Source organism: Coffea eugenioides, chromosome 8, assembly GCF_003713205.1.
Source record: "Coffea eugenioides isolate CCC68of chromosome 8, Ceug_1.0, whole genome shotgun sequence".
In the NCBI taxonomy this organism is placed as follows: Eukaryota; Viridiplantae; Streptophyta; class Magnoliopsida; order Gentianales; family Rubiaceae; genus Coffea; species Coffea eugenioides.
In genome coordinates, this window is record NC_040042.1 from 11,069,754 (window position 1) to 11,093,937 (window position 24,184).

The window sequence follows — 24,184 nt, forward strand, 5'->3', positions numbered from 1 at the left end:
ATATGTTATCTTTCGATCCTTTCATGTTTTGATCATGCTTCTCATGATGACAAAGAGTGCTTCTTTCATCATTTTGCTCCATTTCATAGGTGACCGTAGTCACCTGTGAATCCTCTAAACTAAAGTTAATAGAGTAAATGCACTTTCCATTGGACAAATTAAAAACCATAGTTTCACCATTCATTCTAGATAAAAGCTTTCCTTCCTATACATCAATTAATATACCAGCAGTGGCAAAAAATGGTTTACCTAATATTATAGGTATGTTCATATACTCCTCTATATCTAGGACAGCAAGATCTACAGGTATAACAAATTTTATTAATTTTCATGAGTACATTTTCTAGTACACCTATAGAATATTTGATTGTACTATTTGCCAACTGAAATGTAATATTGGTAGCCTTTAATTTAGTTATCCCCCACTTTCTAGCAATAGATAAAGGGATAAAAAATACAATTGCACCTAAATCACAGAAAACATTTAAAAACTCGATATTTCCAATAATGCAAGGTATAGAAAAGCTACCGAGGTTCCTTTAGTTTAAGAGCGAGCTTGTTTTGAATAACCACGCTACATTCTTCTATCAATGCAATTACCTCATTATCCACAAGCTTTCAATTCTTGGACATGAGATCCTTAAAAAATCAAGCATAGGAAGGAATCTGTACAATAGTATCAATGAGAGGAATATCAATATGTAATTGCTTAAAAATCTCTAAAAATTTATCAAACTCCTGCTCTTGTTGGGGGGAGGGTTGAGTTGGGTGGTATGGGGGGAGGAAGTGTAAGTGAGAGGTCTCGGGTTCGAGTCCTCCTGCTTACACTAAAATAAAATAAAATAAAAACTCCTGCTCTTGTTTCGCTTACTTAAGCTTGTGAGGAAAAGGAATAAAAGCATTAGTATTAACGTTAGGAAAAATTGTATGAGTAGGTAAATTCATATCAATAATTACATGATCTTTCTCCTTTTTAATTTCTCTTTTCACTCTTTTCCTTTTCCTTATTCTCACAAGACACACAAAGGTTAGGATCCTCCAATTGCTTACCACTTCTAAAGTTTATTGCATCGACATGCTCTTTCGGGATTGTTTCGATTTTGTTGGGTAGCTCCCCTCGAATTCCTGGGATTTAAGGCACTAACTATTTGATCTATTTGGATCTCAACATTTTTATGCATTGTAGTAAGTTGGTCCAATCTCCTCTCAATTCTCTCAAATCTCTCGAAAGTTTCACTAGCCAACCTATCAATTTTGTCATTTATAGCAGTGGCTAGCTTTTCTATAGCAAGCTCCCAAGCAGGCTCAGTCTCCATATTCATGGGTCTTGATTGAAAACCTAATGGATTTTGTGGTCTTGGTTGGTCTGCTTGATTCCTCCATCTAAAAGTTGGATGATTTCTAGACCCAGGATGTATGCTAATAAGGGTATTTTATAGAGGCTGATGGTAGTTGTTAACAAAATACATCTATTTATTCATACAACTAGAATTATCATGATTTTTTCCACACATAGCACAACAAGCTATATTTTAAGATGTGAACTCAAATTAGAACCAACATTAGTCATATGTGCATTCAACATCTATTCACATTGTCCATCTTGGCATTCAACAAATTGAGACTATCAAGTTCAAACATACCTGCCGCTTTTCTAGTGTTACTTTTCTCGTTAGCCCATTGATAATAGTCATGGCCATTTCTTCAATCAATTCGTGGCTTGGGAAGTTAATTTATCTATCAATGCTCCTTCTGCTACAACATCTACATAAGTTTTTATAGTGAAATTTAATCCATTGTAGCATGTCTGCATGATGAGCCAATCGGAAAACCTTGATGTGGATCTCTTCATTGTAACTCCCTCAATTGCTCCCATTCTCATATAAAGATTCTCTCTCCTGCTGGCAAAAACTAGCTATATCTATTCTTAATTTAGTAGTTTTTCCCGGTGAAAAATATTTGTTTAAGAATGAGCGAGACAAGTTATCCTAACTAGTGAAAGTGTTAGGTGGATGTGAATTTAACCAAATTTGCCTTGTCCCTCAATGAAAATGGAAACAACCTCAGTCGAATTGCATGTTCACTAACCCCATTAAATTTAATGGTATCACAAATTTCAAGAAAAATGGCTAAATAAGAGTTAGGTTTCTCGATAGCATTATTTCGAATTGAAATTACTGCACTATTTGTATTAGTGTAGGTTTAATTTTAAAGTTATTAGCATTTGCTGTGGACTGTGTAATGCTTGTTTGTAGACAATTGCATCCTGATAATGCAAAATCCTTTAATGCTCCCTTATTAATCTCTTCTGCCATTTGATCTATTTGGGGAAATTCAATGTAAAGTGTCCCTCCTTGTTGATCTTTTGTGTTCTCTTGTACCGTACACTTTTTTATTCTCCTCAAAGTCCTCCCAATTTTTGGCTCTGGCGATACAATTGTCCTTAAGACTCAGTGCATACACTACAAAAAGCTAAGAAAATAAATCAAGACGAATTTTACCTAATATAAATGCAAATCACTTTAATAATAGTAATCTTTTATACCAAAACTTATATACAAAGTCTAGATTAATAAAATTGTTCAGTCTTAATATTGCCGTGGTCCGTGGCAACGATGCCAAAAATTTGATGAGATTACACCAGCACTCTTGTTTTGTTCAATAACTCCCTCGTTGGCTGCAAATATACTGGTCACTATATAGTATAAGGAAATTAAGGTCGATCCCTCGAAGAGCACTCATAGTTACTAGAACTTTAACTTACTTTATTACATAGACAAGCAATAATGATACGAAATATACCTACTCCAAACATAAACACGTAATAGCTACAAGTAAATGGATGAACTCAACTAACACACAAGTTTTAGGGTATGCGATCAATCAAGTGTCCCTAACTACAGCTCAAATAAGTGACAAATGCTACACTACTTGTCTTACTAAAGGCTCATTCACCTGTAGTAGTCAAAACTCATTTTCACGAAGAATCTAGTGTCACCTATATATGCATTTCCCTACTTTTATGGTTAAACAACAGGCATGATGTGTTAGAAAATTGGTTTAATTTTTTTAGGCAGGTTTCTTAATTTTTGTGGAAGTAATTAGTTTTCTAATTGATTTTAGTCACTTGAAATAGTAGCCAAGGAATTTTCTATTTTATTTAGGATTTAGAGGTTGTTTCCTATTATGTATAAATCTAAGAATTAGCACTAGTTTTCTGTTGTTATTTGGGTTTTGGCCAAATAATGTTTCCTATAAATAGATGGGTGGCATACTACAAAGTAACACACAAAGGACACATAAGGAGCATATAAGGGCGACATATAGCCTTATACATGGGGGTAAGAGAGGCTTTTTCGAAGATAAGAGATGGTATATAAGAGTTAGATTTGGGTTCAAGTGGTATTCTTTTATAAGGTTTTTCTCTCATGATAAAGAACGAATTTCTTTCCGTAGACGTAGGCTCAATGATAGAGTCAAACCACGTTAAATATTGTGTCATTTATCTTTCATACTTATGGTTTTTTTGTCATTAAATTGTTGTGTACTTGATGTCTCAATAGATGTTTGTTTCGCGCTTAGATCCTAACAATTAGGTATTCTTTCATACTTACGAGACTGGGTTGCTCATGGACACTTGAATCCGAACAAACTGGTATCAAAGCAGGATTCATAGTTAAATCTTGGTTGACTATTGAGATCAAGCGAATTGGTGGTTGTTACCAATTAGATGGAAGCTTGAAAATATAAAGATACTTAACGGTGAATCTAGGCAGGTAATTCAAGGGTAAAAAAAAGGTGGAGTCCAATGTTGATTTTGGACATGAATTGATGGAGACTTTCTCACAACTCCATTAGTTGATACTTTATCTAGAATGGTTATTAGATTCGGATTATATTTTTTAGGTGGTGTGATATGTGTCCTAAAGAAACAAAAGGATCTAATTTTCAAGTGCTAGAAGACTGACAGTTACGAGTTTTTTATTTTAGATGGAGTCTTGGAAACAACATATGGTGAGACAGTTTTGAAAATAAGAAAAAGTATGGTGATTTTACCACTTAGTTGCCTCAATGGTTAGAAATAGAACTTATAGAAGGGGATCCCAAGTGGCAAGTGGTGGTGAGAAAAAATCCGACAAAGGAAGACGGTGAATTGAGACACTTTCTCACGAGTCAACTGGATATTAGACTCGATGTAACTGTACATATTCATTTACCGATTGAATCAATTTGGTGTCAGGACTATGTTGATTCGGATGTGTAGCTTAGTACCATATTATTTGATAGTTGACAGCAAATGGTTGTTAAAAGAAATATTCGCCAAGATGGAGATTTGTTAGAAAATTGACTTAATTTCTTTTAGACAGTTTTCTTAATTTGTGTGGAAGTAATTAGTTTTCTAATTGATTTTAGTTACTTGAAATAGTAGTCAAGAAATTTTCTATTTTATTTAGGATTTAGAGGTTATTTCCTATTCCGTACAACTCTAGAAATTAGCACTGGTTGCCTGTTGTTATTGGCTTCAAATCCTCTGTCCCCAAAGTAGTCTCTGTCCCCTCTGTCTCTTATTTATACAGCTGCCATGTGTCTCTAATCTTTTGTTAATCCAAACTCAAATAAATTTTAGATTAAATAACTATTTCTTGCAAAACAAGTGAATTTTGGAATAACTAAAATTTAATTATAAACAAGAAAATATTACCTATGACAATTGCGTTGAGCACAACATACGTTGGCTATTTGGTTCCCATATGTTTAAACCATCTCTACTACCAGTAGGATGTTCATGCACATGCTTAAAAATAAAAAATATAAATGAATAATTGTATCATCAAGACTAAAAAAAAATTATATCAGCATAATATCTAATTAAAAGCTTGCTTTTCATGCAAACAAACCCATGGTTTATTTGAGTTTGGATTAATAAAAGATTAGAGGCACGTGGCAGCTATATAAATAAGGGATAGAGGGGACAGAGACTACTTTGGGGACAGAGGATTTGAAGCCGTTGTTATTGGGTTTTGGCAAATAATATTCCCTATAAATAGATGGGTTGGCATACTACAAGTGACACACAAAGAACAGACAAGGGCAACATGTAGCCTTATTTATGGGGGTGCGAGAGAGTTCTTGGGAGATGAGAGATTGGTATATAAGAGTAGGATTTGGGTTCAAATTATATTTTTGTATAAGATTTTCCTCTCATAATAAAGAACACGTTTCTCTCCGTGGACGTAGGCTCAATGATAGAACCAAATCACGTTAAATATTATGTGTCATTTATCTTTCATACTTATGGTTTGTTTGTCACTAAATTATTGTGTACTTGATGTCTTAATAGTTGTTTGTTCCGTACTTGGATCCTAACAAGTGGTATTAGAGTTTAGTTGCGATATTGGGCTGCTTATGGACACTTGGATCCCAACATGGTGCCATTAAATTGAAGAATGTACTAATGCTTACTTAGTCTCAACACTACTTTTGTGTGCTAAGATCCTAAGTTCCATCTATCACTACAACAAAAATGGCCTTTAACGGCATTTAAAGGTATCAGTATAGATAATCTAACCTGACACTTTATCTATCCTCACACCTAGGGCGAGTGTTGTCCCTTCCAATGTGGGGATAGCCTCAAATCTTTAGCAGCATTCAAATGTGTCAGGAAAACCATGCTGCTATAGCATTCCCTCTGCCAACAAAAACTTTTTTTTGTGATAATCGAAAGTGTCAGTATAGCATTAGAACATCAGTAACGGATCAATAGGATATCCAATTTATGAAGGCATCTTGAGTTGTCTTAATATATGGCTTTAAGGACACGTAGCCATGTGAATTTACACTGCTTTGGATGACATGCCCATTTGTCATTAGTGTTTTTCGAAGCTAAGCTATGCTGACACTTTTAATTGCTAGGAGTTTTTTCCTTGTTTTTTTTTATATGGAAGCAACCTGCAATTAGTCCTCCCTGTTGTACATTCCATCAACCAGAATCCCAAGGGACTTGTAAAATTATCCCAAAGAGCAGAATGCATATAGCAATTTAAAAGAAGAAGTCGATACTCAAATATAATTCATTGAATTAAAAGTCGGTAACAAGTACAAACATAGCAAGTACTAAAATCCCAAACAAGTATTAAAACATTCTCATGTACACAAACTTGAAATACTCTCTTGTGCACAAACTAAAAGATTCTCATCCCTAACAAGTTGAAAGAACTAACAGTAGCTTCCAAACTTTCCAATGAAATGAGAGCTTTCAGTCATAACCACGAAGTCCCCATCAATCTTCAGCTGGTTCCACCTATGCACAGTTTGTGGGGGATCATTAGATCATCATACTAACAAGAGCTTTCCAGAAAAGCCACAATGTATTTGCTAAAGATCAAATTAAATTGCCATGATTCCAGAGGCGAAGCCATTCATGATGAGACCTAAGAGCCACGATGTAAGGACATGAACCCCTTTTCCACTACTCTGGTTAGGCCACGAGCCATGTCCTTTTGTTTGATTCAAAGTTAGGAACCATTTAAGGATTTAAATTTGTTCAAATTTTCTGTATTCCACGAAATAATCACTTCCAGGGGGAAATTTTGCAACCCACTCACACTTAAGATCAATCTGCTATCAATGAAAAACTAAACCTTGTATCCACTCAGTAACATAAAGTCAACTGCTAACAAAACTAGTTACATGCATTTCATATCGGCAATTACAGGACAGATCAATGCGTAAAGTTAAAAGCTTTCAGAATAAGTATTAGCAACTCAATGCCCATAAAGCCAATACATAAATGTGCAGCAGTAGCGGATCATGAAGCTTTAGTTGCATTTACTTCTTAAATATTAGTTAGAGAAAAGATCATAACGTTTCCCACCTAGAAGCTTTAATTTCATCTAATAGTTACCACCTCATACTTGCCAACAACCATAATCACACCACTCATCCTCTTATACCAACCACAAAGTCCAATAAACCCAATCTCCTTCCCCCTGACCCTCCTCTTCCCCACCCCCCCCAAAAAGAAAACTAAAAAAAGAAAGAACATAACAAGAAATGGTTCTTGGAACATTTACAATTTTCACAACCCTTTCACAACAAATACATGGAAAGCACTAATGAACATCATCTGTAGGCCCAATTGAATCAAACAAAACTGACTACTAGTCCTCAATTTACTGTACAACCACTAGCCACCGACATGATTACTACCAAAAATGCATCTGCAAAGCAGAAGCAACCTCTTTAATTCATAAAACAGAGTACAAAATCAACCCATTTTAGTACTCAACTTCCATCCTTAAAATCCAGAAAAGGCCATGCAACATCCTTAATCTTCCTCACAAAGACTAAAGACCGTTCTTTGATCAGCTTATACCAAAACCCCACAAAATTAAAACACATATTTTTCAGTTTCAAGAAATATCACGAGCCAAGATTTACCTTTAGAGAAGACTTAAAGCAGCCCTTCCGGTACACAGACTGGAAAACTTAATGATGTATTGCTGTCCTATCCTTGACCAGGGCCTTTTAAATACTTAATGTAATTACCTAGTAGATCAAGAATTTAGTTTCTTTTTGGTATTAATGTTTTCCACATGAATCAGGAGTTTGTTTTATCTTTTCTTGGCTTCCTCGTGAATCAGGGAATATAGAAAATGGAAACATAAGAGAGATCACTCAATAAAAAACCTATACTAGGTTATTTTCGTATTTATGGTGAAACCATATATTACCTAATAACTTTTCAGTACATCAAATTGCAATCATGGACAGCAAAATGTGCATTGCATCCGTTGCTTTCGCGAAAAATTTGAACTATACTAAAAGGAATATCTTAAAATTTTTACCTCCAAAGGAGGGAAGTTCTGCATTAGTGCTCAAAAGAAGCTGTGCTTTTGTTCCTGTGCAGAGTCTCCATTTCCTTTCTTTAAGGTAAAATTGTTTGGAGAGGCATTCATTGCTAAAGTTTCTTGATACAAAGCCTGCAAAAATAGTTTCCCCAAATTTTAGTAAAGACAAAAGCGAGGCTAAATCAAATGCTTGTATGAGAAAGATAGTTTACCATTTATCATTGCCAGATATACTCTCATTGCCCTACTTCTTAGACTGCAATTCAACTTTCAAAGCCTTAAGAAGGTCTTGCATTTCAATTTGTTGGTTTTGCATTTCAGCTTGTCAGTTCTCCAGCCTTTGCATAAGTTGCTATTAAGTTTGGACTTGAATTTCCATCTCAGCTGAGCGCTTTTCAGCTTGTTCAGATTTTTCTTGAATTTTCCAACCATGTCAGGTACGAATAACAACAATTCATTAAAAAACAAGACAGATTATGTCCCATCACAGAAGATGCAAAAGAAAGCTCCGAAGTCTGAATTATAAGTTGTAAGTGTGATTATAATTTTAAGCTAGTCCTAAAATTATACATCTCAAACTACACAACATCAACTCCCAAGTTTGAAAAAGAATAACCAAAGGAGATTTCAAGTCATGAACAACCCCTCCATATGATACATACCCAGCCTACTCAATCAGATTGAATTTGAGGGAAAAAAATAGGGTCAGATCAAGCACATAACATCCCATCTGTTCCAATTCTGCGTACCCATACAAAAGCTCCAATTAGCTTGCTAGATAAACTAAATCAACCCCAAAAACTAGTGGCAAAACACATCTAATTTAATGTTTTCTAAGTTTGTTGAGTAGGTTTGTCTAATGAGGGAAAGAAGCAGAAAGTATGGTCAACATTTTACACTACCAACGACAACAACCAAAAGTTTCCAACCGCTGGTCAATTTTTGTTCAACTCTCACCCTGCCAAGTCCAGCCCTAGTTGGGTTTTGTGCAAAAAATGGTTGGGAAGTAGCAAGTGCTTCCCAAGCAGGCCAAGAGGCAGATGATGCAATTAATCTAGGGGATTCATGATGACAAGGCAAAAATTTTTAACAATTTTTTCCCCTAAGTTAAAAATTAGGGCAATAAAATTTCTAGGGATGAAAAGATTAATCATGTAAATAACCATAAAATTACACCCTAAATGCAGATTCGACAAGAATGCAGGTAGAAATTTTCAAAAAAAAAAGAAACAAGCTTAGGGCCAAAATATTTGCAAATTATTTTAGAGAGAAAGAGGAGAGGGAAAGAACTAACCTTTGCTGCAGACACTTGGAGAATTACTTGGTCTTCATGCCAGAGAGCCATGGTACTTCACTGGTCTTCAATCGTCGGAGAGATTGAGATTGCAGTAGTGAGGTGGAAGTAGAGGTGAGAGTGGGCGTCTGAGTGAAAGTGAGGTAGAGGTGATTTGTGAGAGAGTTCAACACTTAGAAAAGCTTTGTTTTGCTTCTGCACGGTAAAAGACAATTAGACAAGAGTCCGCCACTTTTTTTGCCTTGAAGAAGAAAATTTTCACTAAGTCTTTTGGCCGCCAAAATGAAACTTTGGAGTTTCCGCCAAAATCAAACGCTATCGCTTTGTGTCTTTTTTTTTTTATACATCTTACATTTTCTTAAATGTCATGATAGGTAGTCTAAAGGCACATTATTATTTTTATATTAGATAAAATAAAAAAAATTAAAGTATATATTATTGAGTTGATAATAAGTGTCATGATAGGATTGCTATAATGACACAAACCAGAAAGTGTCCTTATAGGCACGTCAGGAAAAGTCATTTTTGTTGTAGTGTATGCCAATTCCATCATCATCTACCAATTTTTGATTGATAAACAATAACTAAAATGATTTGTAAATAGTGATCAATTAAGCATGACAAATGTTCAAACAAGCTTAGATGAAGTAGAAAGTACAAAAGGTAACATTCATCCACTCATTCAACCCAAGATCAAGAAACACAAGGCATCATCCGTGAAATATATTAGCTAGACATGAGGAATAAACAAATAAATCTTAGATATTTGGTGAATATCAACATAAATCTAATGAAATTAAGAGAAAGTGAGAAGAAAATGCTTATTCTAGCTGAGGAATAAAGATCTTCAAGCTCTAATTTCTCTTTTATTTTCAAAATGCTAAGATTATATCAATAGCTCATCAATAGTTGTTCTAAGAATCCTTTTCTAGAGAGAGATATAAAGAGAGAGAGAGAAAGAGAGTAAATTCTAGTCTAAAAACTATTTCTTTCTTTCCTATTCTTCTAGATGTCTCAAGAAAAGTTCAAGACTCTTGTTCAAGAAGCTTCTTCCAAAAGCTTTGATTCATCCTTTCTTGGCACAATTTGACGTTGAGATGACATAGAGTTGTAAAAGGTGATGAAAAGTTGATGTTTTAGGCCCAAAAAGCAGCTATCAAAATGTCCTAGTTGTCACAGGAAAGAGAGTTAAAAGTTGGTTGCAAGTTGCACAGCTTGAAGAAGTTTCTCGCTCAAGAATCCGACTCGGCATTCGGCTTGACTTTCGTTAATCAGCACCGTATACCTCTCAATACCCATGCTTTTGAAAACTTTTTGGTGAGTATCTTGCTTGATATCTGGTTGAGTTCCCTCTATCTTTTACCATTTATCTTGTATTCTTGTCACAACAAATTTAACAACTAAGTCTGCCCTATTTCGCATAATTTTCTATACTTTGCTTACTACATTAACTAGTTATCACCTAATCAACTAAATTGCCATTCTCATAATCATTTTAAACCCACTTCAACCACAATCCATTCAAAATATTTACAAAATATACATTTATCAAATGGCAATAGGTTGATCCATTCTTTAGTATTCTTGATCATTAGTGGAATCTATACCCTAAATCCTTGGTATTTGATAAATTTTCCTCTAAAGTCTTCATCTACAAGTTATTTATTATATTTCCAATTTAGTTGAATTATTTATCTTTTTATTGCTTTAACCTATATTTGTCTAAATAATAAAGTAAGTACCTAATAGTTGATTAGAGCTCCTTGTGGGATCGATCCTTATACTCCTTAAACTATAATTACAGCTTGTGTACTTGCAGATAAACGGGAATGTTTAGAATCGAACTTGTGTGCATGTTTGAAACCCGTCAGGTTCATTCCCAAAATATTAAATAAATACAAAGGCAATGAAATTCCAAATAGGATTTTTCATTTTATTTCCAAGACCTTGGAAGATTATGCTCATAAATGTGAAAAAAGAAGGTGCATGATTGTATCAAAAACCTAGTTCGTTTATATTCAGAAAGAAAGAACCACACATATGAGTGGTTATAAAACTCTTATTCAAAAAGGGAAGTGGAGAATTCTTTCATGTGAAAGGTCCACTTGCTTCTGGCCTTTATTCACTTTATTTTGCTTTGTAGATGTGACAATGTTAGATTATAATAAGCACGTCTTTTTTTTATCCATATATCTATTGACGTAATTGTTAAAGAATTTGACGTAGACAGGGAGGAAAGATCTTGTGTATCACAAACTAATCAAAGAATGAAAGTTTTCTTTTTTAATAATTTTTTTCCTTTTAAGTTTTTTTTTGAAAAAATTATAGGTTAGGTTTAGATTGGACTAATATTACAGGCTATAAAATTCTTCACTTATAAAAGTGAGGACTAATGTGTGAATTGCATAATGAGGTGGAACTTGTTTCTTAGTCATCCGTTCTCATCAATATAAATCCATGGCATCCCTTTCTGTCAATGTAATGGTTTGGCCAGCATGAGAAGATATGTTTTGCATGGCATTTAGTCTTGGTGCGATTCGTCTTTACCCCTTCTTCGCGTGAGAGCAAAAAGATGGAATCTCTCCTCTAAAGATGAAAATGTGAAACCCTAAGTTTTTCTAAAGAAGCCCTTGGTCATTGAATTTTATGCTACTAAAAAATTACATGAAAACAATTGTAGTACAAAAGCAATTATAAAACTGCTTCTTTGTTTGATGCTCAAATATACCAGTGATGGGTAATAACAGAGAAATTTAATTTGATTTGTGATAATATGGTCTAATTTCCCCAATCCAAGATGCTTTAGCAAAAAAGAATGAGATTTTTCAAATGCACATAGGTCATAAAGTGGAACAAAGTTTGTGTTCTAGGTTAAAATGGGGAGAAAGTGGAGATAGATTTTTGACATAGTTCTGATATTCAATCTGGACAACAAAGTGATGAAAATAGTACAATCTATCACCATTAGCAAGGAAGTCTATTAGGCTAAATTAACAACTTATGATGATAAGAAGTTTTAGCATTGGAATAGTAGTGCTGTGACAAAATTTCCAAGGCTGCTCCATTTGGATTAATTATTTTTGGGTGTATTTTTTAAAAACTATACTATAATAGTGTATATGAAAAGTTTTGTTTAAATATTTTTTTGAGTTGCTTTTTGTTTGTGTATTACTATAGTATTGTATTTGAAAAACTTATTTTCAAAAAATAGAGAAATCCAAACGGATTGGATTTTCATCATTAGGAAGCATGAATTTGAAGAACTCCGGAATCTAAAATTTACGAGATATTTTCGCGCCTTGATGCTTTATGATGGTCATTGGAATTCAAACATTCTGATCACTTTGGACATCATCAGTTGGTTCAGATACTTAGTCGGCTAAGCAGGAATGATGTTTCTACCTAGTATAACTTTAGAGAATGATATTCAGAATTCATTGCAACATGATGTACCAAGTTCTATACTTTAAGAAAGAAACAATGACGTTTTCAATTTAATACAGGAAACTCTTTAAGTTGACATGTGAAATATCTCAAGAAAGATGTTTTTAACTTTTCACACTTGGCTGGGAACGTTAGCTTTTGAACTTTTAAGTGGTTTTAATCCTCAGCATGTATAGTTTTTGGTTCGTTTCTGCTCCACGATATGATAGTGACTAGGAATAATACCGAATAAATTGGAAAGTGTTAGAATTGTTACTTTCCAAAATCAAATACGATCATACAATTGGTGGTCAACTCAATTCTAATATTCACTCAATGATTCGTTATGTCTGTGGAAGGAAAATGGCTCGTACAAAATATTCTAGTGGTTATTTGTCTTGTCTTGAGCTATGGTCAATTCAACAGTCATTTGAAAGGATATAATATGCAACTTTCATTAATTGTTCAATCCATCTCCGATCAATTTTTCTGTGTACTTAAAGCAATCAACCTTTTTGTAGGCTTAAAGCTCAGGGCAACTTTTTAACACTTGAAGGAATTTCTGCAAATATATGAGATTGAGGCATCTATTTCAAAATGAACTGGCCATGACATATTCCTTCTATAAGATAAGGGGAAAAAAATTTGATGTTTGATGTTTGCGACCGAAAGAGAAAACGTAAATTACATCATTGAGAAAAACATATTCAAAATATACCTTTTATCCGTATTATGACCTATAGGACTGGTTGCACTTGATAGGATGCAATTCTTCTTCCTTTTGAATGGCTTTGACATATTTCGTGTAAGCAAATTAAATTTTATAAAGTAATCTTTACTTGATTAGTATATGTAAAGTTCTGGTTCATAGTCATGTAAGCACAATATACATTCTTTAGGAAAGCATGTATATCTAAATGCAATATGATAGTGACTAAGTTCAACAACTTCAACAAGTTTTGGAGCGAAAATGGATTTTCTCAAGAAGTTCAGGGACCATAGTGCAGTTATAATAAAAGACCACAACCAAGTGGACCGAAACCCGGCAGAAGTTCCATGATTGATGCCCATAAATATCCTTTTCATTTCGAAAGTATATTTTTCTATCCTTTCTTCTCCTTCTGGATACGAATATGGAAAGTAGAATCATTAAAAAGAAGCACTTTCTTGATGAGAGAAAGTGATAAAAATACTTTTGAAGCTACTAAGAGATTGGACTTGAAGAACCCATACAAGGACAAAAACACACTTGAATTTTCTACGAGTTGAAGATATTACATTCATTATATTATGGAATCGCACATAATTTACAAAACCTGATTATGGTATATCTAAGGAATTCTGCTAAACCAGTTGCCCTCTCCCCTGTATACTTCCAATGTCTTAGAGAGCCCCCCGGAGGGGTGGGGGGGTCCAACTTTGTTTTCATTTATATTCTTACTTTTAGTGCAAGTGGAGAGTTGGATGGAGGAGGAAAAATGGGAGAAGGATTTCAATATTCTCCCTACCCATCTAGTATTTTAATGGTTTATAAATGGCCATAGGAAGAGCCAACAATTAAGAAGCTCCATTATGTTTTGATTATCAGTAATCTGTTTTGCACCACTTTTTAGTGAGCTGATTTGCTTGGTAAACCATTTTTTTTTAAATTCTTTCGCATTTGTGCTCTCTATTTCTTCCCTACAACCAATTAGTATAAAAAGAGAGAAACAATAATTGAGTTGAAAAAATGAGTGATTTTCCCCATTTATTTCGCTTCAACTTTGACCTACATCATTCTTCCCTATCAACTTATCGCAATTGTCGAATTTGTCCCTTGCGCTCTTGATCATTTTTTTAGCTTCCCATTCCTGTAGTTTCTGTGATCAAATGTAAAAAATTTGTTAACCTAATGCGTCATCTTCAATGTTTTGTTTTCTCCGCTTTTCTTTTTAAGTTGTTTTTCTTTCTCTTTCACTTTCTCTTTCCTCCTCCTCCCTTCATTTGAAACCCTAGAAGTTCAATGTTTGGCTGGACAGCAATAGCAACTTCACTTGAACAGCTTATTCCTCCTCCTCCCTTTATTTGAAACCCTAGAAGTTCAATATTTGGCTGGACAGCAATAGCAACTTCACTTGAACAGCTTAGTAGCCTAAACCAGTCCTACAAGTTAGAATCCTCTTCACTGGATTTCTCTCCACTAATCTATCCATTTATTTATATTTAAATTAGTAAAAAAAAAATTTAAATCATCCAATTGTGTTATTACTTTTCTTTTAATCTCTAGATCAACATACTAAAAAGTAATATTTTTTTTGAGAATATTTTAGCACTCAATTTTATTGGGGTGTAATGGAAAGGAGCCTACTACCTAGTCCTACCGGCGTAAGAGAATAAGTATTAAGAAAGGCAGTATCTTTTCACAGACGTGCATGTGAGATATTGATCTGCACTGGGTGCAAAATAATTATTTTGGTGATAAATTTCGTCCGTAGTTGTCCATTTCCAAAGATTTTGGAGAACAGCATGCATTTTATATTTTACAGTTATCTTTAGGTATCTGACATTGGATCTTGAAAAAATCCCACATGACACTCTTGGGATGTTCATTTCTTAAACCATATCAACTAACACTAACCTAAACGACAAAAAAACAAATGAAAATTCTTGGAAAACGTGAAAAAGTTAAGATTCTTATGAAGAAAAGGGCCATTGATACCTGGAACCAACTAGTCGTGAAACGCTACAAATAATGAAAGACCTTCAGCACATCCATAACACTTCACCCCTTCACTAGCTAGTTCACTTCCCTCCTCATAACTAGTAGCAAGTTGCAGGATTTGGCCCCTCTTTTTTGGGCGGTCTAACAGAGACTATGCCTAGTGGTGGAGACCCTCTAGAGGTTGGACGTGTGATCGGGGACGTTTTGGACCCCTTCACAAGGTCCATAAGCCTTAGAGTGATCTACGGTGGCAGAGTAGTGATTAGTGGCAGTGAACTCAGAGCCTCCCAGGTTGAGAGTCAGCCTAGGGTTGAGATAGGAGGTGACGATTTTCGTACCTTCTATACTTTGGTAAGTAAAATCGATCATTATCATCACTATTAATGCTTATTTTGGTCAGTTTCCACGAGCCATTATTCCATTCCAAAGTTTCGTTCCGGGATGAGATCCATAGTAGAGTTCGATGATTCCATTCACAACATCATATATACTCGATTGCATTGATTGTTTTCATGCATAAGGGCACAGGATTACGAGGTAACAAAGATTGAAAATTCGTCATATATGCCATCATTCCATTAACAACATCATATATACTGGATTGAATTGGTTGTCTTCATGCATAAGGGTACTGGATTGCGAGGTAAGAAAGATTGAAAATTCGCCAGAAAACCTTCCTATTTTTACTATCCCATCATGTAGAATTGGAACATATATAGTTTCTTCCTCTTTGGAATTAATCAATGAAAGTCCTAGGAGTGTAGTATTTTTCTTTTTTCTTTGGTCTGGTTCTATTTGTTGCTTGAACGAGTAATCCAGCCTGGCTAAGCTAGGAATCAATAGTTCAGGTGGAAGGTGTTCCTTTTTGGGTTTTATTCTTTCGTCATGAAGACATGTTTGACAACGTTTTTGATTGTTGTTTATGAAGGTGATGGTGGACCCTGATGCTCCAAGTCCGAGTGATCCAAACCTTAGGGAATATCTCTACTGGTTTGTACTCACATGGCTTCTGTATCTCTGTCTTTACATATACGTCTTGTACATGCGCCACTTGTTCATGCAGCTCGAGATGGGCTACTAGCTAGGATTTGTAATCTTGGGTGTTTAGAAACATCAAAATATTTCCGATCAAAACTATTTCTACTTTCTAGTATACTATTGCATTGCAACTCAAAGGCAAAAAAAGAAGAAGAAAGAGTGAAAAAATGGAGTAGGGGTTTAGGATGAATTATGTGACAGTATTTTAGTTAGCACCAATGATAGAAAATTGTTTTAGTTTGTTAGACAGTGAGCAATAAATTTAGTTTATTAGGTAGTAATTAAATATTAGAAAGACGTTATTTCCGTAGCAATATATGTTTTGGTACATAACATAATAGGACGCAAGAAACTTTGTAATTCCTTGCAACCTTTTAATTACTTATAGGTGCATGCGTAAGTTCATAATTTACAATTTAACGGTGATAAAAATAAATGTTTTTCTAAACTCAATACTTAAATGAAGATATTCCCCTAGTCAGCAAGGGCACATTTACAAATTAGTTGATAGAATTGAATCTTTCATTTGAATTTCCATACCTAAAACTATCGACTTTCTTTGGCTAGTGGGGGCACGATTAGTGGATATGACACAATCTTGAAAATTTCGATTGAAAAATGGTGAGCAGAGACAAGAGAATTTGGTTGGGCTAAAGTCTAAACCATATTTGTGAATTTCCATATATATATATATATATATGACCAAAAGAAACAAAAGGGTTAGATATGCCCAAAATATACATATAATGACAGATAGTAGGTACGTGATCTAGTCAAATTGAAGTCCAAATACTGCTGAAAGATTGACCATGAATTTTAAAATCACAGCATGATGTCGGTATCGTTGGGGATCGTATACATTATGGGAACAAAGAACTGTAGCCCATGTTGCCATCGTTGTCGCTATATGAATATTCGTGAACGAGACCCTTCTTTAAGGCAAGCAAGTTTTTGTTTTTAAAATTTTTATTTGAAATCTATGCAAGCATAGGCTGCTGTTGTTTTAACGGATGATTTATCCTTCAGGGAAATAAACATTTCTTGGTCATGATTATTCTTGGTTCTCTTGACTAACAATTTTCAATCCAGCTTTCATATTCCTTCGTCCAGCTAATTATTACTTTATTGTGATGCTTGGACAAAAATCAACTCAATGATTCAAAAGAATTTCATTTAAATTGTTATAGCTTCATATTTGTAGGTCTAGTAGAACAATTCCATATGGATTGCCATTTTTTTTAAAAAAAAAACTGCTTTTATTTTTGGATCTATAGTAACAATTTTAAAACACACACAATCTCAAATACAACTTAACAAAAAAATTAAAAAATAAATCTTACCACATTTCTTTTCCATGCACCATGCACCACGCACCATAACCCATCACCATCGCCACCTCTCCACTCCTCCTCCACCTCCACCTCCACCTCCATGACCACAGTCCCTCCCTCTCCTCTATCCTCTCTCTTCCTTTCCCTCCCCGTCCTTCCTCCTCCCTCTTCTTCCCCTTTCCCTCCGATCCCTCCCCCGCAACCCCTTCCCCTCCCTTCCCTCCTGATCTGTTGTGATCAGGTCTAATCATAGGTCCAACCAAATTTGTTCTTGGGCAATTGTGGCCCACAACCAGATCATGAGGGAAAGGATCGGAGGGATTATAGGAGAGGAGAAGGGAGGATGAAGAGGGTGGAGGAAGAGGAAAGGGAAGGAAGGAATAGAAGAGAGGAGGAGGGAGGGAGGAAAGAGGTGGCGGCGGCAACCGGTGGTGGTGAGTGGTGATCAATTTTTAAAAAATATCAAAAAATTTTAATTCTAAAAATATTTCAAAAAACATTCTCAAAAACACTCTAAAAAACACTCCTAAAAACATCTAACCATCTATAATAAAAGTTTGTCACATATACCATTACAATAAAATTTTTTAGAAGCACTTCAATTCACTTAATCCACATGAAGCTAAAAGTATAGTACTTTAGAGCCCAGACTAGGTATCTATTTTCCAAGGTGGAGATGCGAGTTCACAAAGATTCCTTAAAGTGCTTTAATGTAGAATATATTTCTCTTTCCACCTTTCCGAAAGTGGACTAAGATAGAAACTTTGAGTATCTTTGCTTTTAGTTATAAATCTCTTGCGGGCTTATTGAATTGGCATTTAGAATGAATTAATCATGGGGCTTTCCAGTATCATATTATCCTGAAATTAGAACATTGCTAATTTATGTTCCCATGATTAGTTCTTCAAATTTCTTCTTGAAAAGATCATGGATTAAGACTAAGCCTATGTAGGGTGAGCATGCATGCATAGTCATCATTCTTGATTTCATGGTTCATTTAGTTATGATGTTGGCAAACCATTCACAGGTTGGTCACTGACATTCCAGCCACCACAGGTCCATTATTTGGTGAGTGTTTCTATTTGTTAAATTTAGCGTATATTTCTTATTATTTCTCTCATCTTGGTGAGTGTCTCTGCAACCTTGATTTCATGTCGAAGATGCTTTGGCAGATGAAATAGTGATTCACCTGATCTGCGCATGCTTACTAGTGGTAAGACCAAAATGCACGAATATAGAGAAAAACAATAAAGTCCAAATTTGATAAAGTTAACCAACTGGTTTAGCCCAATTGGTCGGGGTCAACCTTAAGGTGCTGACGCTGCCAAGATCGGGGCTCGTGACCTTGAAACGAAATAAATATTTTTCTCACTATATGTGGATTGTTGTTTTCATCACTACCTAAACCTTGACACTTGGTGGGGTAGGAGGTGACAAATGTGGCAGGTCACTTCAAGTAACTATTAGACGAGTTCACTCGTCTGAACCGGTAGGTGATTCAATCTCGTTCGATTTCTCTGAGGGTTTCTTTAGGTTCTCTCTCTCCCATGGTATAGAATAAATGTAGAATCTTTCGTTTTAGACAAAAAAAAAAAAGAAAAGAAAGGGCTATTGTTTTCATCATAATATAGGTTACTTGCAATATTAATCAGATGTAATCATTTGACGACTCATCTAAATTGGGTTGTAATTCAATTTGTGAGGATTATAAGTGCAATGTTCATATTTTTCAGTCAAAATATTATTGATTAATTTAACACACGAATCAAACATTGGAGTCTAAAACTATATTTCTCCCTTTATGTTAAATGTAGTTAGTGAAAGGATGTCTTAGTCAAGAGACTCAAGATACATGCGAATCATCATCCAAGAAAATATTATTAGTATATGAAACAAATTTTTAGAATGCTGTGACTTAATTAGGGACTGATCAAACCCATAAATCCTCACCTCCTATACTATTCAACTAACAGGAGACGAGGATCTGAAGAGTTCTACTAGAATGTTATTTAGTCAATAAGTTGCAATGTGGATTGTGAAACTTGGATGCGTGAATAAGTTCCTTGGCATGCTGCTTCCACTAGAGGCTTGGATGGAAAGGGCATTTTCCATGCCTAAATTAATGTCTGGGGGCTTCAATTTTTAGTGTCTACAAGCGCCAATGCTATGACAATGTTACCATGTACTAAATGAAAATGATATCAAATAAATATTGGCAGTCATCAAAAACTAGAATAAAAAGAACAACGGGTATGCCATAATTTTGCCAGTCTTGTGTGCATTGACGAAATAACTTGTATTTTGGTGATGACTGTAGGCCGGGAAATTGTGTGCTATGAGAGTCCACGGCCATCTGTGGGAATCCACCGCTTAATTTTTGTACTTTTCCGGCAGCTTGGGCGGCAGATAGTCTATGCACCAGGGTGGCGCCAGAATTTCAGCACCAGGGACTTTGCTGAGCTGTACAATTTAGGCTTGCCTGTTGCAGCAGTTTACTTCAATTGCCAGAGGCAGAGTGGCAGTGGCGGCAGAAGGACATAAGGGCACATGAAAAAATAATTGCGTCCTACTACCCTTGATTAGTATGTAGGGGCAATGGATACCATATAATTTAGATTATATATTTTAGCTAGTACTACATATGCTATTTGTAATACTCAAGTACTAAATTGGGGGATTATTAGAAGTGAAACTTGAAGACGCAAAAAAACTAAGGGACTAGTGTGCAAGATAAAGATTTGTTGGAAGAATTTATGAAAATTACAGTTTTTGTCCCTAATGTTTGGCCACAATTGATCCCCAATATTTGGCCTATGTGCCAAATTGGTCACCAACAGTCCGACCAAAATAAGTCAGGTCTCCGAAGTTTGTGATTACAGGTAAATTTAGGACAATTAACAGAAATGAAACAATGACTGATGGTCAAGATTAAATTGCTGTTAGTCAATCATTTTGCCTTTGCACTTTTGGTCCCCAATGTTTTGATTTTGAATCATTTTATTTCGTAATTTTTAAATAGTGATATTAAGGGTTTTTAGCATGAATTGAAATACAAATTAAAATGAAATAGTATTAATTGGGCAATAAGAATTATAATTAAACTTCTTTTTCTTCTTCCTTTTCTTTTAATTTTTGTTTCATTTATTCATGCTAATAATAATACATCATATCTTTTTTTTTTCTTCTTATTCTATACTTTATGTTTTATTGTTTATTGGCATATTATCATCTTAGTTTATGAATAAAACATGCCAATCATAAATAAAATATAAAGCATTAGAAGAAAAAGAGAATTCTAATTTTATAATCTAAGTTTATTACAGTCACTACTACAAAAAGATTTGATGAAACGGTATTCCCTATTTCATGCCTATTATCCTATTGGATTGCTATCATGGGTTTTTCTTAGGCCAGTAGAGGCATGTGGAGCCCGGCGGAGGCACATGCCTCCACTGGCTAAAGAGTAGATCCGCTAGTGGATTAGACACAGCCTGCCGAGTCTTGAATTAAAGGTAAAAATGCTGAGCGGCGTTAAGAGTTTGGTGGGCTAGACGAAATTGTGATCTTGAAAACAAAGACTTCTACACAAATTTGAATTGGTACCTTCTAATGTTTTAGATTTGAGGAAACTGCCGACGTTTCTGTAAAATCACGCTAGATAGCCTAAACCAAGTAAGGGATGGATATATATGCACAAAATCTAGAAATAATGACAGATATTAGACAGTTAGTTTTGTCACATCTAAGCTATAAATACAATTGTTGGTTAAGGTTGAAAGATGAACAAGTTTGAATAGTAATTTGTGTTTAATAAACTTTTAAGTCCAGCTCAATTAATATAGAAGTAAAATTTATATGTAAAAAATTCAAACTACTCAAACTCGACTTAGGTTTAACTTGATAAAAGTCGGTTCTAACTCGATTTGAGATATAAACAAATCAAATTTAAATAAATTTTAAATTTATCAAAATAATCAAATAAATTTGAACACTACAGTTTTCAAATTACTTAGATTCATTTACAGTCCTATTGCTGATTATAAATTCTTTGTAATATGAGGGGATGATATTATGGGAACAAAGAAATGTAGCCCATGTTGTGGTTGTGGTTGTCGTCATTGTTGTATGAATATTCAAGAATGAGACCCTTCTTTCTTTCTCAGCTTCTGCAAAAATATTCCGTCATAGAATCACAACCTCTAAAACCACTCTTTTTTTTCATTCCAAATGTCAAAACTGCTAAGCCATTCTATGGTCCCTATTTGTCCACTACGGATTGAGCCAAATTCTAGTGGCTATGGTAACTTAAAATTTTATTTTATTTAATTTGTCATTGTGATTTTTTTTTTTGAGGCTACTGTTATGAGTGGCTGAGGCAAGCAAGTCTTCGTCTTTTAACTTTTTGAGGCTGCTATATGAGTGGCTTAGGATGCTATAATTTTAATGTTTAATTTATCCTTCAAGGAAATAAACATTTCTTGGTCATGATTTTTCTTGGATCTCTTGACTAGCAGTTTTGCAATACTTCTCTTTGCAACTTAATTAGCCATCAGCATCTGGCCTTAATATTTATGCGTTGAACTACATTTTACTTTATTGTGATGTTTGGATAATAATTAACTCATTGATTTAAAAGAATTTGATTTGAATTGTCATACGAGTGGAATTTATTAATGAGATAGCTTTAGTGAAGGACGAATATACATAGATCCTCTAAATCACATAGCTGTGTGACAAAATGTTTATACTTGATCTTAACTTTATTTTTGTAGGTCTAGTAGAAAAAGGGTCTATTAGGGATCTAGGGCCCGACTAAGATTCTATATTTCAAGGTGTATAAGAGAGTAGATAAAGTTTTCTTGAATTGCTTTAATGTAGAATACATTTCTTCTTTCGCCTTTCACAAAGTGGACAAAGATAGAAATTTGGATTGTTTTTGCTGTTAGTTATAAATTTCTTGCTGATTTACTGAATTGTCTTAATTTTGTAATGAATTAATCATGAGGTTTTCCGGATTCATATTGCCCTGAAAATTGAAAATTTCTCATTCAAATATCTTCAATAATTGTGGAGAAGAAACTCCTTCACAGAGTATTGCAATTATTATCAAGGCTGAATCACAAATTCCATGCCTGATGATTTTTTTTTTTTTTTTGATGCACATGCCTGATGATTCAATTTCAAATTTCATCTTGAAACTGGGTGTATAATGTGCTCACTTAAGCACTTTACATGGTGGCTTCTAAGTTATAAGGGTCTTATTGTGCTGATATGAACGGCTTTTAGGAATTTTGTAAGTACTTTTTATTATTTTTTTATAGAAAAGATTATTTCATTCAAATAAATATGCACTAATGATAGAAAATATATCAAACAAACATGACACAGATATATATAGATCTGAAATCAATAGTTATAACAGATCTAAGAAAACAATAAAAATAAAGATAAAGTTGATACTTCTGTATATCTTCCATCTGGATGAATCATTGTAATCTAATATATCAGCGTATGTCTGCTGGCAATCGGATCTATTTAAAACTAGTTCAAATTCAAAGAGAAATTTGGATATGATAATAATGGAGAAATTGCAAATATGCAAAACTCGATTCTAGATCTACAAAATCTCAAATTTCACAAAAATAAAAATCTAAAAAACTCTCACAAGGAAAAACCCAGAAGAGAATAAAATTCTCACTAGAACAATTTAGAAGAAAAGAAACTCTCACTAGGAAATCTTAGGATATAAGAATCTCTCTTTAAGAAATTTTAGAAGAGAATTCATTCAAATAAGAAAAACCAAAAACTATAAAAGAGTACTTCTTCTCATACGAAAAGACCAGCTTTAATGTTTTTTTCAGATACCAAGAGTATGACAAGTTATTTATTGCGTGTTAAAAGAAAAATATATTCTTGAGTTTTATCTACTAGATTGTACATATGACCAAAATAACACATAACTAGCCTTTCCACCTTATAGTTTGTTAAGGGTTATGAAACATATTTATCATATATAGAATTCAATTCATGTGTTATCTAATCTTAAATTCTTAATTATTTGAGATCTAGGAGGCCATATTGGTCTAAATTCTCAAATAAGAGACCAACAGTGAAAAGCCAAAGTTTTTTTTTTTTAACTAAAGCTTATTTGATTTCCACTGTTAGCCATTGCTAATTACTGGTTAGTTGTCTTAATTAGACAAAAATAAAAAATTTTGGGTATCAAAATTATTTTGATAATAATATCATGAATCAGATTGGCATAGAAGCCAAACATTGACAACTAAAACTGCAGTTCGTTCCTTTTCTTGAAATGTACTTAGCAAAAGGATATCTTAGTCAATAAATACGTGAATCATATTAATTCCTAAAGAAATGTCATTAGTATTTGAATATAAAATGTTCGAATGCTATCATTTGACGAGGGTCTGATGACGCCTGTGATTCCTCACCTTCAGCACTATTCAACCAACAAAAGACGATGATCCTGAAGAATTGTGCTAGTACTTTATTTAGTTAATAAGTTGCATCATGGGTTGAGAAATTG

At 34.2% G+C, this 24,184-nt stretch overlaps 1 protein-coding gene across 1 annotated transcript; it reads left to right on the forward strand.

Moving 5' to 3' along the window:
• Positions 1-15,421: 15,421 nt before the first annotated feature.
• LOC113781014 (protein HEADING DATE 3A-like) lies at positions 15,422-20,178 on the forward strand. Its single transcript, XM_027326838.1, has 4 exons — positions 15,422-15,619; positions 16,197-16,258; positions 18,665-18,705; positions 19,955-20,178. The coding sequence occupies exons 1-4, from the start codon at positions 15,422-15,424 to the stop codon at positions 20,176-20,178; spliced, it is 525 nt and encodes a 174-aa protein (XP_027182639.1).
• The last annotated feature ends 4,006 nt before the right edge of the window (positions 20,179-24,184 follow it).